The 14,001-nt window shown below is 43.1% G+C and overlaps 1 protein-coding gene across 8 annotated transcripts in view; it reads right to left on the reverse strand.

The window, feature by feature from the left end:
* The window catches only part of Ubr5 (ubiquitin protein ligase E3 component n-recognin 5), a 115,433-nt gene that overhangs the window by 66,099 nt on the left and 35,333 nt on the right, over nt 1-14,001 (reverse strand). For 6 of the 8 annotated variants that reach the window (XM_021262742.2, XM_013074125.3, XM_087190757.1 and 3 more), the window contains exons 6-9: nt 8,736-8,925; nt 8,163-8,322; nt 7,349-7,498; nt 5,534-5,745 (exon numbers count right to left, since the gene is read on the reverse strand). In XM_021262742.2, coding sequence (XP_021118401.1) covers nt 5,534-5,745; nt 7,349-7,498; nt 8,163-8,322; nt 8,736-8,925 — 712 coding nt within the window. The remainder of the gene's footprint in view (nt 1-5,533; nt 5,746-7,348; nt 7,499-8,162; nt 8,323-8,735; nt 8,926-14,001) is intronic. The other 2 variants (XM_013074126.3, XM_013074124.3) reach the window with 1 other exon arrangement.

A 14,001-nucleotide genomic window follows, 5' to 3' on the forward strand; every position in this document is an offset into this window, starting at 1 on the left:
AAAGTGAGCCCCAGATCTTAGTGGAAAAGCTTCTGGTTGTCCCTTGTGGATTATGATGTCCCTATGGGTTTTTCATAAATGCTCCTTTAAGCTGATGGACATCTAAACTTCAGAAGAGTGTTTATCAAGCAAAACAAGCTGATCTTTGTCAAACCCTTCGTCTCCGAGCAGTGAGGATCACATGGCTATTGTCTTTCATTCTGTCCCATGATGCATCATGCTGACTGACTTGCACACGGGAACGGCCCATGCATGCCAGGGTCACGCCTGACCCACTCTTTTCCATGTGTTGCTATTTTACTGAAACTTTCTGCATCAAAGCTCATCACAGATACTGACCAGTCTGTTGGGCTTAGGTATCAAGATGATGCTTGAATGACGATGGTTTGGTCTAGATTCTTGTTGGAAGAGGTTGATATAAACACACAGTTACAATTCACATGTAAAATATTCAGCAATACAGAATACAATCTCTAACCTAAGGCAAACTGCAAATGTGACTACAGTAAGAATGGAGTCATGTTAGATAGCCACCTAATTGCAAGACTGCCTCTCCTCATCAAATAACGGAATTGTCAAAGCTTTTTCCAGGACTACAAAGTGGAAAGAGCAGTTACATAAGCCAGAAAAAGTTCAACTTTAGATGGCTGGATGAAGGGAGGGGAAACAGGGACAGAGAAGAGAGGCAGAACAAGAAGGAGGCCAGGGGAAGAAAGATGAAGGATGGATGCTGGAGGAGCTGCATAGTAAGAAAGCGGATGTTTTCAGGCATCATTCCTCAGAGCCCAGCAAGCGCAAGGCCACCCAGGCCTGGAACACAGACCTGGGCCTCCCTCTGCTTTCTGTCATGAAGCACTTGGCCAGGGTCACACAGCGAGCGGCAGAGCTGGGCTGTGAAATTCCAGGGCTGCTGGCTCCCAAGTTCTCGCTAGTCTGGTCCCTCTGCCAGCCTCCCCTGCCGCCCAGGGCCTCTGGCCCGACCCATCACCGTGCCTTCACAGGGACACATGTTCTTCTTCCTGCAAACACTGACCTAACACCTAGCAGAAGACCTAGCCCTCGAAGTACATATTTAATCAAGTCTACTAAATTAGTACTGACTGATCTTTGCCTCTGTCTTCAAAAAATTTTAGTATCCCTACAATTATTTCCAATGAAGCCTTTATAAAATTTAACACAAAGAATAACTTTAGGAGGGGTGATCAAAATATACAGTAAATGCATGAATTTTTTAAAGTTACTGTAGCAAAAGACACACTGTCCCCTCAAAATACCTTCATGTTGAACATATCCTATTGTTCTTGCCACTTTCTGAAGCAGTTCTATAAATCCTCTTTCCTAAGTGTGATCAAAAACCCAGTAATGCCACTGCCAAGTACCATTCAAAAGAAAAGAAGGTTTGGAAAAGCATGACGCTGTGTCCTCATCCACCTTATTCAACATATCTGGCACCATGCCACTTCTGGCTTCTCCCCAAAATCAAAATGGCCACAAAAGGTAAACATTTTAAATTGACTCAGGGGACTGAGGCAACCATAATAGTGCAACTAGAGACACTCACAAAAGAGGACTCCAGAACTGCTTCAGAAAGTGACACAGGGCCAGGGATTTAGCTCAGTGATTTTGCCACCTGCTGCACAAGCACAAGGACCCGAGTTCGAACCCTGGTACCAAAAAAAAAAAAAGAAAGTGGTACAAACAATGGGATAAATGTGTTTGAAGTGAGGGGGAATATTTTGAGAGGTAATAATGTGTAACATTTCTTTTACTATAATCATATTTTTAAAATTTAAATATTCATCATACTTTGGATCCCACCTTTATGGATACCTCAAATTATTTTCTTCAAAAGATAAAACTGTAAAGGTTTAAACAAAAGAATATTCCCATCATTAAAGAAATTTAACTGGCCTACAAAATAGTACAATGTGAAAGTACTAGCTGTTCTTCTAAGTGGATGTTGGGAAAGCATTATTAAGCCAATTAATTTAAAAATAGAATGTTCCCTGAACCCTGTTATAGTTTGGGTCTAAGTGTCCCCTCAAAGCCTCATGTGGTCAGAGGTGGGGCTCTGTCAGAGGTGGCTGGATCTGGAGTGTGTGATGCTGGGATTCATGGCTGGTGATCAGTAAGTAGATCAGTTCACTGCTTGGCTTGGCCCCGCCCTAATCCCCATAGCCTGGATACAATACAAGGGACGAAAGAGACTTGTCTTCCCCTTGTTGTGTTGTTATCTCCTGTCGGCCACCATGCACTGTTGCCCCTCTGCCATGTGTCACCCTGCCTTGGAGCCAGCTGATTATAGACTGAAACCTCTGCATACTGTGAGCTAAATAACCTTCCCTCCTTTGCCTTTGGGTGTCAGGTATTTTGTCTCAGCAACAAGAGAAAAAGTAACTAACACACACCCTACTGAAATGAAGGATAGTGTAGCTACTAACCTCACTTAACATTTCAAAATGTTGCATTAAGCCATTTCTAAAATTAAGCTGGGGTGCATATTTTGACCCCAAAAGTGATTCTCCTTCCTCTTATTTAGGAGGAGACCGGGTACAGCAGGAAAACATGCACTAATGCAGTCTCCTGGCTCTACTGCTGAATCCAGCCTTGAGGAGCCATGTCCATGCAGACAAGGACACCGAGGTTCTCCATCCACCAGAACGAAGGCTCAGAGAAAAGCTGCCAGACCTTTGCCACTGTGCAACTTCGTGCAAAATGAAGACTATCTTTCAGTAACCTGATATGCTGAGGGGGAGAATTATACTGTTTTATGAAAATAGTGCAAAAGGTACCAAGATTGTTTTAAGAGCCCAACCAAGATTACAGAGAACCACATTTTAAGAATAAGTACTGATGGGTCATTCAAGTCAGTCACGTGTCATTTGTCTCCTGCTCCAGCCTCCAGGTCTCCGAGGGGAAATATGGAAGTCATCACCAAGGCTGCTTTGGTGGCCAACTAACCTATCCAGGATCCAGGCCCCAGGAGCAGCACGGAGGACAGAAAACAATTCCTGAGTGCTCTTCCTCGGCTCTGCTTTCCAAGTGTTACCTTAAACATGGAACTCGGCTGGCTGTGGTGGTACATGCCCATCCCAGCCCTCAGGAGGATCGCCCACAAGTTCAAGGCCGGCCTGAGCTACACAGTGAGACCCTATCTCAAAACAACACAACAACAACCAAGGCCCCGGGCACTCATCCCATCCTGCCCGGGAATCGTGACCCTCAAGCACTCCTGCAGACGTGGCCGTGGTGGTGTCACACCAGGAGGTGCCAACCGCATCCTGGTGCCCTGTTTCCTGGCCCTCACCCCTGCTCCTACCTGTCAGCCTCCCTTACCCCAAAGTTGCACCCTATAGTGGTCACCACCTGGCTGATGGCAAGGAACCAAGACGGTCCCACATGTTGCCAGGGTCTTGGTGTTCCCTCTCGGGGCCTGCTTAGCAGTTTTCCTGCTGACCTAAAGCTGCCCAAAGGCAGGCCAGGCCTCCTCCCTGCACAGATCTTCCCACCCTCATTCTGAGGCTGCAGCGTCAAGCACTGTGCACTAGCATCTACAGGCCAGTACATAGAGGGTGTGTGGGGGACTGTGAGGGTGCTTAATAGTTTCATTAAGCCGAAGCAATTTGCTTCCCCAGACTGGAAATTTATGGTGTCTAGATCACAATTTTTTTTCATTTTTGAGAGACAGAGTCTCTATACTGTATGTAGCGTAGGCTGGCCTTGAACTCTCAGTGATCCTCCTGGCTCAGCCTCCCAAGTGCTGGGATTATAGGCGTGTGCCACCATGCCCAGCAAGATTGCAATTTTGAGCTAATATATAAGTATTTTATTCCCCCCAATGTTATTTTAAATTATACATTTCACAGATAAATGGGCAAAGAGAAGACAATTAATTCACATACTGCCTGTCTTCCATTCATTCAGTATCTAAACACTCAATTCTATCCTAGGCTGAGACTTCATAAAGCAACAGAAGCTGTCTCTGCTAACAAGCTGGACCTGGACACATAGGTGAGGCCAACAATGGGTGGTTAAAACATGACAGAAGGCACACGGCTGGGGGAGAGCCTGCTACACGTGTTCTGTTCAGAAATACTTTCACTGGGCTGGGGATTGTGGCACAATGGCAGAACACCTGCCTAGCACGCTCAAGGACTTGAATTCAATCCCTAGCACACATAAAACCCACAACACAAAAATACTGTCATTAACAAAACTAATACACGATAAAAGAAAAAGCCTAACCTAGTAACAAGAGTCGGCACTAGTAAGGGATTCACGGGTCCGCTGTTACACCCTGCCAACGTGAGACAGACACAGTTCCAACACGATCCAGCAAGGAAAAGAGGAGACTGTGTGCGTGCGTGCACGCGCACACACACACACACACCCCCACACAATCACCCCCATCACATGAAGTAAAAGCATAAGCAGAACTTGGGATATTTCCAGTTTTATAGAAATAAGTAAGAGAATGCAGTTTGGGGAAAGTTTGGCAGCTGCCAAAGGAACCAGAAGAACCTTTTGCTTCCAAAGAGACTGATTAAAATTCATGTTCTCTCTTGCATTCAAGTTTTCCACATGACCTGAATGCAGAGGAAAATAAATCCACTGCACTAAGTCTTGCAATAACTATGGAAACAGAAATTCGGAAAGTTCAATAATACTTTCCTAAACTCAAGTTCAAATTTTGAGAGAGAAAAGAAGTCCATGCCAGACTCTCCTTATCTGCTGGTGATTAACCCTTGAGTCCCATCTTCTGGGCTATTTCTGCTTAAGAAAATTTTCTACCCAACTAGCTGGAAAGAAAAAGGAGCACAGTGAAAAACAAAACAAAACAAAATCAGGAAAAGCACACTTCCTACAGAAGCCTTAGAATCAGCAACTACTTAACCCATGATAGGCAGCGAGCAACTCCATGCCACCGTGCAGCAAGGGAATGGTAAAGACAGACTCAACCCAGCAGCTCCACATACTCTCTGGAGCGGTGGCCCTAGCCGTACCAGTCCTTAGGACTCAGGCAGAGCCGGCAGCCCAACCTGACCACCGCATTGTCTCCCTCGGCAGTATCGGCAAAGGGTCTGCCAGAGGTCATTTGTCACTCTGGGATGGCTAACTGATCTCAGCACCCTGAGCTGCCACAAACTTGCCCTGCAGGAACTTGGTCCCTGACACTGCAAACTTCGTCACGCCCACCTCTACCCCAGCAAGGGGAGTAATGACTCACAGAAAAGCCCCCAGGGCTGAACACCAAGAGTGTTGTGGGCAACCCCATTCTGTTTCTCTTCTGCTTTCCCACGTGGGAGGAAGCATGGCACACGGGACACAGCTTACCGACATGACTCACACAATGTCAAATGAAGAAAGTCTACTTATTATATTGTAAAATGAGACAGAAATATCATTTTGTTTGTGCTTTTTTGAGCAGCAGTACAAAAATCTGAATAAATTAAACAAAACCTTCCGGGGGGGGGGAAAGAAACTTGACAGAAATCCACTTAAATGGGAAGGGTGTGAGATTTTTTCCAAATACCTTATCAGGCCACCACTGCAGATCTTCACCTAGCGACACTGGGCTTTGGACGGGTGTGTTCTTCTTGTCCAAGCTGGGCTCTCCTTCTTTGCTGGTAGAGCCCCTTTCATTATCAAACGAGGCTCCATCAAGCCACCTTCTCTCACGTAAACGTAAAACGGACTCACGTTCACGCAACAGCTCAGAGTCTCTCTCTAAGGGAAGAAGGAGAACTGGTATGCAATTGGGTCACACCAGTGGGATAAAAGTAAGCCACTCTCTAGTAAAGACCCTTCAGGATGCAACTAACAGCAGTTCATCTACTCACAAAAGCTTAGTCAATGTGTATCTAATTGAGCTGATGTGCAACATTCAAAATATTAATCCTTTTCAAGTGAATGGATACAAATTATACACTAGTATTTTTTTAAAAACTATGCAAGGCAAACTTTTCCATTATTTCAACTACATATTTTTAAGAGCAGATTTGCTTTATTTGAATTTGATTTTTAATGGAGTTTTAAAATTATTTCACTAGAAATGCTCACTATAAGCTTTTTCATTTATAAATTAGAAAATGTGCATAATTAGGATTTTGACATGTTCTTAGATACATGTAAGCAAACCAAAAAAGTATTTGTTACAAAGTCTCCAGGTTTTTTTTTTAATCCAGACAGGGGGAAAATTACATAATTAAACTACAAATTCATTAGCATAAACTAATTATAAAGGTTTTAATAATCCAAGCCCTTGTTTAAAGTAACTTCATAGGCTATGTTTTTATGGGTAATCAAAATAAACTTTCCAAGATTTGGACAAAAAGGATTAGAGACAACATTATAGTTGAACCATACAAAACTGCCATATATGTAGGTGAAAAGTGGTCAAGTAACAGTTATTTCAGATGGTTCAAACTAAAAGTCAGACATATATATAATAAACTTAGGAAAAGAAGAAAGGAGTTACTTGTGTTAGATACTGAATATTTGAAAATGCAATACTTGATACATCTAAGAAAATAAAGTATGCATTTACTTAAACAATTCTGAAGCTACTACATAGTATGTTAGTGTATTAAAAGATCATCCATAGATTTGTTACTTTTTAAAGTCTGTTTTAAAGTATCTGATGTTTGTAGCAACATCTTAATATAACATAGCATCTTTTCCAGTTTATTAATGATCACTAAATACAGTTTAGTTTTGTGTATTGTTTCAATCAAGTGTTTTTAAATTCTAGAAAGTAAAAATACTAAATTATAATGCTACCTAAAGTTTATTCAAACATATACAGAGAAGCTAGTTTAATGTTTTCAAAATCTTTTTTTTTATATTCTACTAATGTACTATATTTTTTAAGGATTTCAAACTTTTAAAAGCATTTTAAGGTAATCATTTCTATATACTTAATATTGGCCAATTCCATCCTAAGCAATAAGTTTCTCATATTTCACTCTTCCTTCTAACTAAGATTTAAAAGAAACAAAATAATTATGTTATTTTAATCAAATAAACTTTGGTCTTGTTTTCTGAATGCTGCATGTCACTATAAAGTAGAATTCTGCTTTTAGTTCAGAATCCATATTCCTAGTTAAAAATACACCTAGTCAGTCATAACTCATGATATGTGTTATACAGTATATCAACAAGAGCATCTCTGAAATACCACTATGGCTCTTCAACATAAAAAATACTGGTTTCGATGGCCAAGCTACACAAAAAGACTAATAGGTAATGATTTCATCTACTGTGATTTTACAAGTTCAAATCCAGTGAATCTACCACTATCTTTTCATACAACCAACCCCTGATCAAAAAGAAATAAATGCAAAATTACCTCGAGAAGAGCCTAGCCTGGAAAGTGATGAACGACGAAAAGAAGGATAACCAAAATAGCTGATGTCCTCAGAGAACATGGCATCCGCATCAATAATGACACTTGGGTGGGCAGAATGAATGTCAGCATCAAGAAGGGACATGAGATCCTCTACAAACACAGACAGACAAATACAAATGGAGCAGCTACAGAGAGGGCACCCATAGACCCCTAAAAGAACTCTAAAAATTAAATTACATTTAACTCAGGGACTCAGTAACACAGTGACATGAGGGTAAAAAGCAACTACTCTCTAGGAAATAAAATTAATGTTATTAACATAGATCTGAAGGGACATGATAAATAATTGTGTATGTTCTTACTAAATTATTCTAAGAAAAAAGATCACTCTTAAGATAGAAGACATCAGAGTTAACAGTCAAAATTTAAATACAGGGCCAGGGATTTAGCTCAGTGGTGCCACCGCCTGCCTCGCAAGTGCAAGGCCCAGAGTTCGATCCCCAGTAGCCCCCCCCCAAAAAAATTAAATACAGTTTAGTTATATATTTCAAAAAATAAACTCCACTGTCACCTGTCAGTCAAGAATAAAACTGTGCACACACAGCTGTCTGTGCCCCCAGAACCAGTGTAAACCTCCGAGCCAAAAACCCTTCCCGTTGCCACTCAAAGGTACTTTACAATCAAGTCAACAGCTCTACTGTTAGAAATAGCTACCGCCTTTCAAAAGTCACAGGAACAGCCGGAGTTTACAATTCTATTCCTCAGTCGAATCAGCAAAGCAGAGAGGAGAAAACAACCGCAGTGACCCACTAACCTCCAGGCAAATATGACTCGCTGGCTGTGTCATCCCCGTCGTCTCCATCTTCGTCATCCCGGCTAAGTAAATTATTTACAGCAAGGTTTACGTCAAGATTTGTTCGCTGAAGCTCTCGAATAATGACACTTCTAGATTTGCCTTGTAGAACAACCTGGGCCTAAAATACAAATAAATAAATGAATAAATAAATGAGCGTTATGCTACTTTCGACAAAATTATCAAATACAGCTTTCTAGTCAAGTGCAGCAGTGCACATTTGTAAAACCAGTTACACAGGAAGCTGAGGCAAGAGTATCTCAACTTTGAGGGCTGCAGGTCCAACTTAGCAAGATCCTGTCTCCAATTTAAAAAAATTTTTCTTTCCAATTATAATTTTAAAAAGGGGTGGGGATATAGCTCAGCATTCCCTGGGTTCAATCCCCAGGACTAGAAGAAAAAGAGGGAGGGCAGGAAAAAAATCAGCTTTGTAGAATCAGGACAAAAAAACCTATGTTGCAATTCACACTGAGCCACTGGTGCCCAAAGGCTCAGCTCGGCCCTGCCTCACCGGAAACAGCCCCGGAGCCTTACCTGTGAGATCAGCTCCTCCGGAATGACGGAGGCCGGGATGACCGGCTGCGGCTGGCTGCCCAGAAGCCCTGAGCCCCGGTCACGTCCTGTCCGGATGACGCGAGTCTGTCGTCTTGAGTCCCGGGCGCCAGCTGACGACCTGCCAGAGGACCCTCCTCCACTTCCACCCACTCCGGAACTCCAGCGGCTTCTGGTGATCCGAGAGTTTAGACAATCAGCATTTCAACATCATTCTCAAAAGGTTACTCTGGGTCTCATTTTTATTCTTTTAAGATAAATTTAGTGTTACTTGGCATTATTTTATAGTAATGTTTTGACAAAAGAAAAAGGTAATAGAACTGAGCTTTAAAATAAGTTCCCAGCTGGGTGTGGGACTGTAATCCCAGCACTCAGGAGGCTGAGGCAGGAGAATCACCAGGAATCAAGGCCAGCCTGGGCTACATAGTGAGATCCTGTCTCAAAAAACTAAAACCAAACAAACAAACAAAAAAGCAGTCCAAGGGCCAGAGATTTAGCTCAGAGGTTCCACCGCCTGCCTTGAAAGTGCAAGGTCCTGAGTTCCATCCCCGGTATCAAACAAACAAAAACAAAACGAAAAAAGCAGTCCCAATTTTTTAATGCTTAAGTATAAATGCACTTTTTTTTTGGTACTGAGGATTGAACTTGGGTCCTTGTGCTTGCGCAGCAGGCAGCAAAACCACTGAGCTGAATCCCCGGCCCTAAATTCACTTTTTAAAAAGATAGTATCAAACATCTTTTTAAATGATTTTTTTTTTTTTGGTACCAGGGATCAAACTTGGGACCTTGCGCTTGTGAGGCAGGCGCTGGAACCACTGAGCTAAATCCCCGGCCCCTTTTAAAATGATTTTTTAAAGATACAAATACTTATTTGTTTCCACAACCTTAAATTTGAACACATCTCGTCTTTGCATGAAAAAATCCCACAGACTAAACTTTGAGCAAGTACCCTGTTACACGGAACGGGGGTAAAACTCACTTTAGGGCTCCAGGTAGTCCATATGAAATGGAACACAGCGTGAGGGTCCGTGTTTTGCTACTGTTCACGTTACTGACTGCCGTGACCAAGGGGAACCTACTATTTAAATATGCTCATTCATTTTTTTGAAGTATAGGGAAAACAACTTAAAAGGGGCCTAAGAAACACAGCCAGAGGGGTCTGGGGATTTAGCTCAGTGGTTCCGGTGCCTGCCTTGCAAGCACAAGGTCCTGACTTCAATCCCCGGTACCAAAAAAAAAAAAAAAAAAAAAAGAAACAGCCAGCCTCATGTATTGCCCCAGATGAGGATGATGCTTCCCAGCACGTCACCTGGATAACCACACCAGATCCCGATGTCCGGAAGAGGAGCCAGGCCCTGGCTGAGGACCTCATGCCCCAGGCCCACAGCCCCACCCACAGCTTCCCCTCCACAGCCCCCCAACAGACTGAGTTTTAATGGAACTTTCCCAGCATTCCCCCCTTAGAAAGCTCAGAATAGAAAACATAGAAACAAAGTCTTTGTAAATAGAGAAGGATGGAAGGGGTGAAGGCAGCACAGGAAATGGGGAAAAAATAAGAACCAAGATACATCACGTACAGGTACAAGCACCCAGTGATAAATGTAAATGTATTGTATACCTAAAATGTACCAATAAAAGAATTTAAGCAAAAAAAAAAAAAAAACTCAGAATATATTAAACAATGATTCTCCAATCAGTATACATCAAACTCTATGGTTTCTCTTCACTTAACTGGTAACTGCCTAAACAAACAGAAACCTTTCCAAACAGTTTCATTAGTGGAAGGCGAAAGAGCCCCCCAGCAAAACCAGCATCATCAGCTCTTGATCGCAAAGTACCTGCAGCTACAGCCCCAAACTGCCCTATTTTGGAGAAAACTGTGAGTCTTCAGGGCTGCAGCATGAAAGTATTTGTTTCAGCTAAGCAGCAGATTTTCAGAAATGTTATTTAATAACCACTGTTAGGCCAGAAGAAAGCCAAAGGGGCTTCATTAAAAGTACCTTACATTTAAGAAACAAAATTAATACCGTGATTTCCTTTACAGTAGTATCGAAAAGAATACAATACTTAGGACTAAACCTAACCAAATCAAGACTCACACACCATAAAGTACGAAGCACCAATTCAAGAGATTAAGGAGATGGAAAAGATCCCCTACAAGTTCATGGATGGGAAGATGGGACACCGTTAATTAAGAAGTCTGTACTACCCAAAGCAATGTACACAGTCAATGTAATCCCTATCAAAATTTGAACAGCACTATTTTTTAAAAATAGAAAAACTCACCCCAAAATTCACATGGAATCTCAGGGGACCCCAAAAAAGCCTAAACTAGTCTGAAAAAGGAACCAAAATGGAGGATTTGCCCTTTGATTTCAAAGCATGTACCAAGGCCACCATAATCAAAGCAGCATGGTTCAGCGTAATGACAGACAGACCTGTAGAACAAGGGACCAAAGCAGTCTCGAGCAGGTAAGCGGTGACAAGGTACAGAGACCACACCATGGGGAAAGATGGGGCTTCCAACAAGGGTGCTGGGAGCTCTGGATAGACACATGTGAAAGACTGAAGCCAGATCCCTGCCTCACACCCAGGGAAAAACACGCTCCAAGGGACTGCAGCTCAGGGGCAGAACACTTTCCTGCACACACAGGGCCCTGGGGTCGATCCCCAGCTCTCCAAAATAGATAAGAAATACAGAACTCAAAATCAATCAAAGACTCCAACACAACACCTACAACTCTAAAACTCCTAGAAGGGACATGGGGACAGCTTCACGACGCTAAACTGGGCAGTGACTTCTAGGACGCAACACCTTCAAAGCACAGTCACAAGAACAGACGTAGACCAACAGGACTAACAAACCTTCAAAATGCTTCTCCAGGAAAGGACACAATCAACCAAGCAAAAAGCAACTGAGAGAATGGGGAAAAGTATTTGTAAATCATATACTTAGTAAAGGGTAATATCCAGAATATATGAGGAACTTCAACTCCACCAGGCACAATAGTACATGCTAATAATCCCAGCACTCTTGAAGGCTGAGGCAGAAAGACCACAAGTTCAAACACAGCGTGGGGTACTCAACAAGACCCTGTCTCAAAATTAAAAATAAAAAGGGGTTAGGATGTAGCTCAGTGCGAAGCCCCTGGATTCAGTCCCCTCTACAGCCAAAAGTAAGCAAATAAATAAAAATAGAACTACTACAAGATCCTGCAATCACACTTCCAGGCTGGGGAGTAGCGCAGGGCTGGAGCACTTCTCTAGCACACATAGGCCCTGGATCCAAGCCCAGTACCACAAATGGAAAGCAGTGTCAAAGTAGGATCTGCACAGCCATGTCCAGAGCAGTACCACTCACAGCGACCAAGTGGTGAAGCACCCTGAGGCCCAGAGGAGAGAGAAAGGGTCGCACTGTGAGTGTACAAGGGAATACTAGTCAGCCCTCAAAACAAAAAGGAAACCCTTCCACTTGCTACAGCATGGGGAAGTCAGGACATTATGCTAACTGAAATAAGTGACAAGAGATACTTATAAGACAGTCACAAAAGTCACAGAAAAGAACGGAGGCTGCCTCAAGACTGGGGAGGGGAGAGCGGAGCTGTTTAACAAGTTTCACATCTGCAAGATGAAAAAGATAGAAAAGCCCGTTTCACAACAATATCAATATACTTGACATAACTAAACTGTATAAATGGATAGGCAAGTGAATCTTATTTATGCTTTTCAACCACAATTTAAATAAAATTTTAACTCTGACTAAGCAACAGAAATTGCTAAGGATCAATAAACATATTCAAATCCACCATTATGTCAGAATCTGTACATCACAGTTTCCTATAAGTTACAAAAGCTAAGTCCAGTAGAACCACTCTTTTGGAATTACTACACATTCAAAAGCTATGTCTTTTTTTTTTTGTTTTTTGGTGGGGTTTTTTGTGGTACCAGGATCAAACTCAGGACCTTGTACTTATGAGGCAGCCGCGGGGCCACTGAGCTAAATCCCCAGCCCTAAAAGCTACATCTATTATTTCAACCTGAAAAGAGGGGAACCACAAAGACCCTAGCAAGATGTGATGAGGGTGACCCTGTGTCCTAGTGTGCTTGGACAGTGTCCAAGCCTCTTGACTGTTCCTACTTACAGCTGCCCCAGTCTGGATCACAAAGGACACGGCCAGTGGAGACAAAGCAGTGATGTGTCACTTCCACCAAGTAATGCACACCATGTCCCCCCAAGCAAACAATGCTAGAAACCTGGTCAGATGCAGTACATAGCCCAAGTCGACCTCTGCTGCTGGGAGACCATACACACACCACATACCACACACGGAAGGCCCTGGAGGCGCAGCCCGGCTCGAGGACTCTGCTGCTCTGAATCCATGAGGCCACCCCGGCTGCGACCGTGGCGTCTCTGCAGCACTCACAAGGGACTGAGGGTGCCTCGGACGGAAGAAGCGTCACCTCGAATCTCTAGTTTGCTCAGCACAGCACAGCAGGTTCCCTGCACTCAGTGTCTCCGTCAGAACCAAACTGGACCCCAATCTCCACCTGGCACTTGCTCCTACACCTTCTCTATTGCTGGCCCACGAGCTACACATCAGGACGTCAGACCAAGCGAACAACAGTGCGACAGGGTTAGTGGAGACCACAAACGACAGGACTAGCACATAGCTCTTCTTTATAATATAATAAAGCGAGCTACGTAAGTTTTCATTTTAAGGGCCGGGGATTTAGCTCAGTGGCAGTGTGCCTGCCTCGAAAGCACAAGGTCCTGAGTTCGATCCCTGACACCAAAAAAAAAAAATGAGTAAGTTTTAATTTCAACTAAAAAATATGAAGGAAACGTTTAAAAAGAAAACCTGTAGCACACAACCTGCCAATTAGCAAAAACACCAAAAGAAAAAACATTGAAAGAATGGCTATACATTCCTAAAAGTGATCAGTCAGAATCAATGATCACCTCTCAGGAAGCCATGCTGCTGGGAATAAAAATGGCACCACTGTGCTGAGAGCTTCAGAGCAGCTCTCGATTGGAGACCAAAAGCCAGAGCTCGGCAGGCCAGGTGGGACAGAGGCCAGGGACAGCCTCTACGACAGGAGCCTAAGTGGCACACCTGTGGAGCAGGGACTGGACTCAGCACCTCCCAGGTTCTCTAACCCATGTTATAAACTGCAGACTTCCTTCAAGTTTATTGCAATCAATACAAAAATAAGGGGGGAAAAAAAACCTGTACAAATCGAGGAAAAA

Source organism: Heterocephalus glaber, unplaced genomic scaffold (genome assembly GCF_053883595.1).
Source record: "Heterocephalus glaber isolate CG9 unplaced genomic scaffold, H.glaber_assembly_v1.0 deba00001556, whole genome shotgun sequence".
NCBI lineage: Eukaryota > Metazoa > Chordata > Mammalia > Rodentia > Bathyergidae > Heterocephalus > Heterocephalus glaber.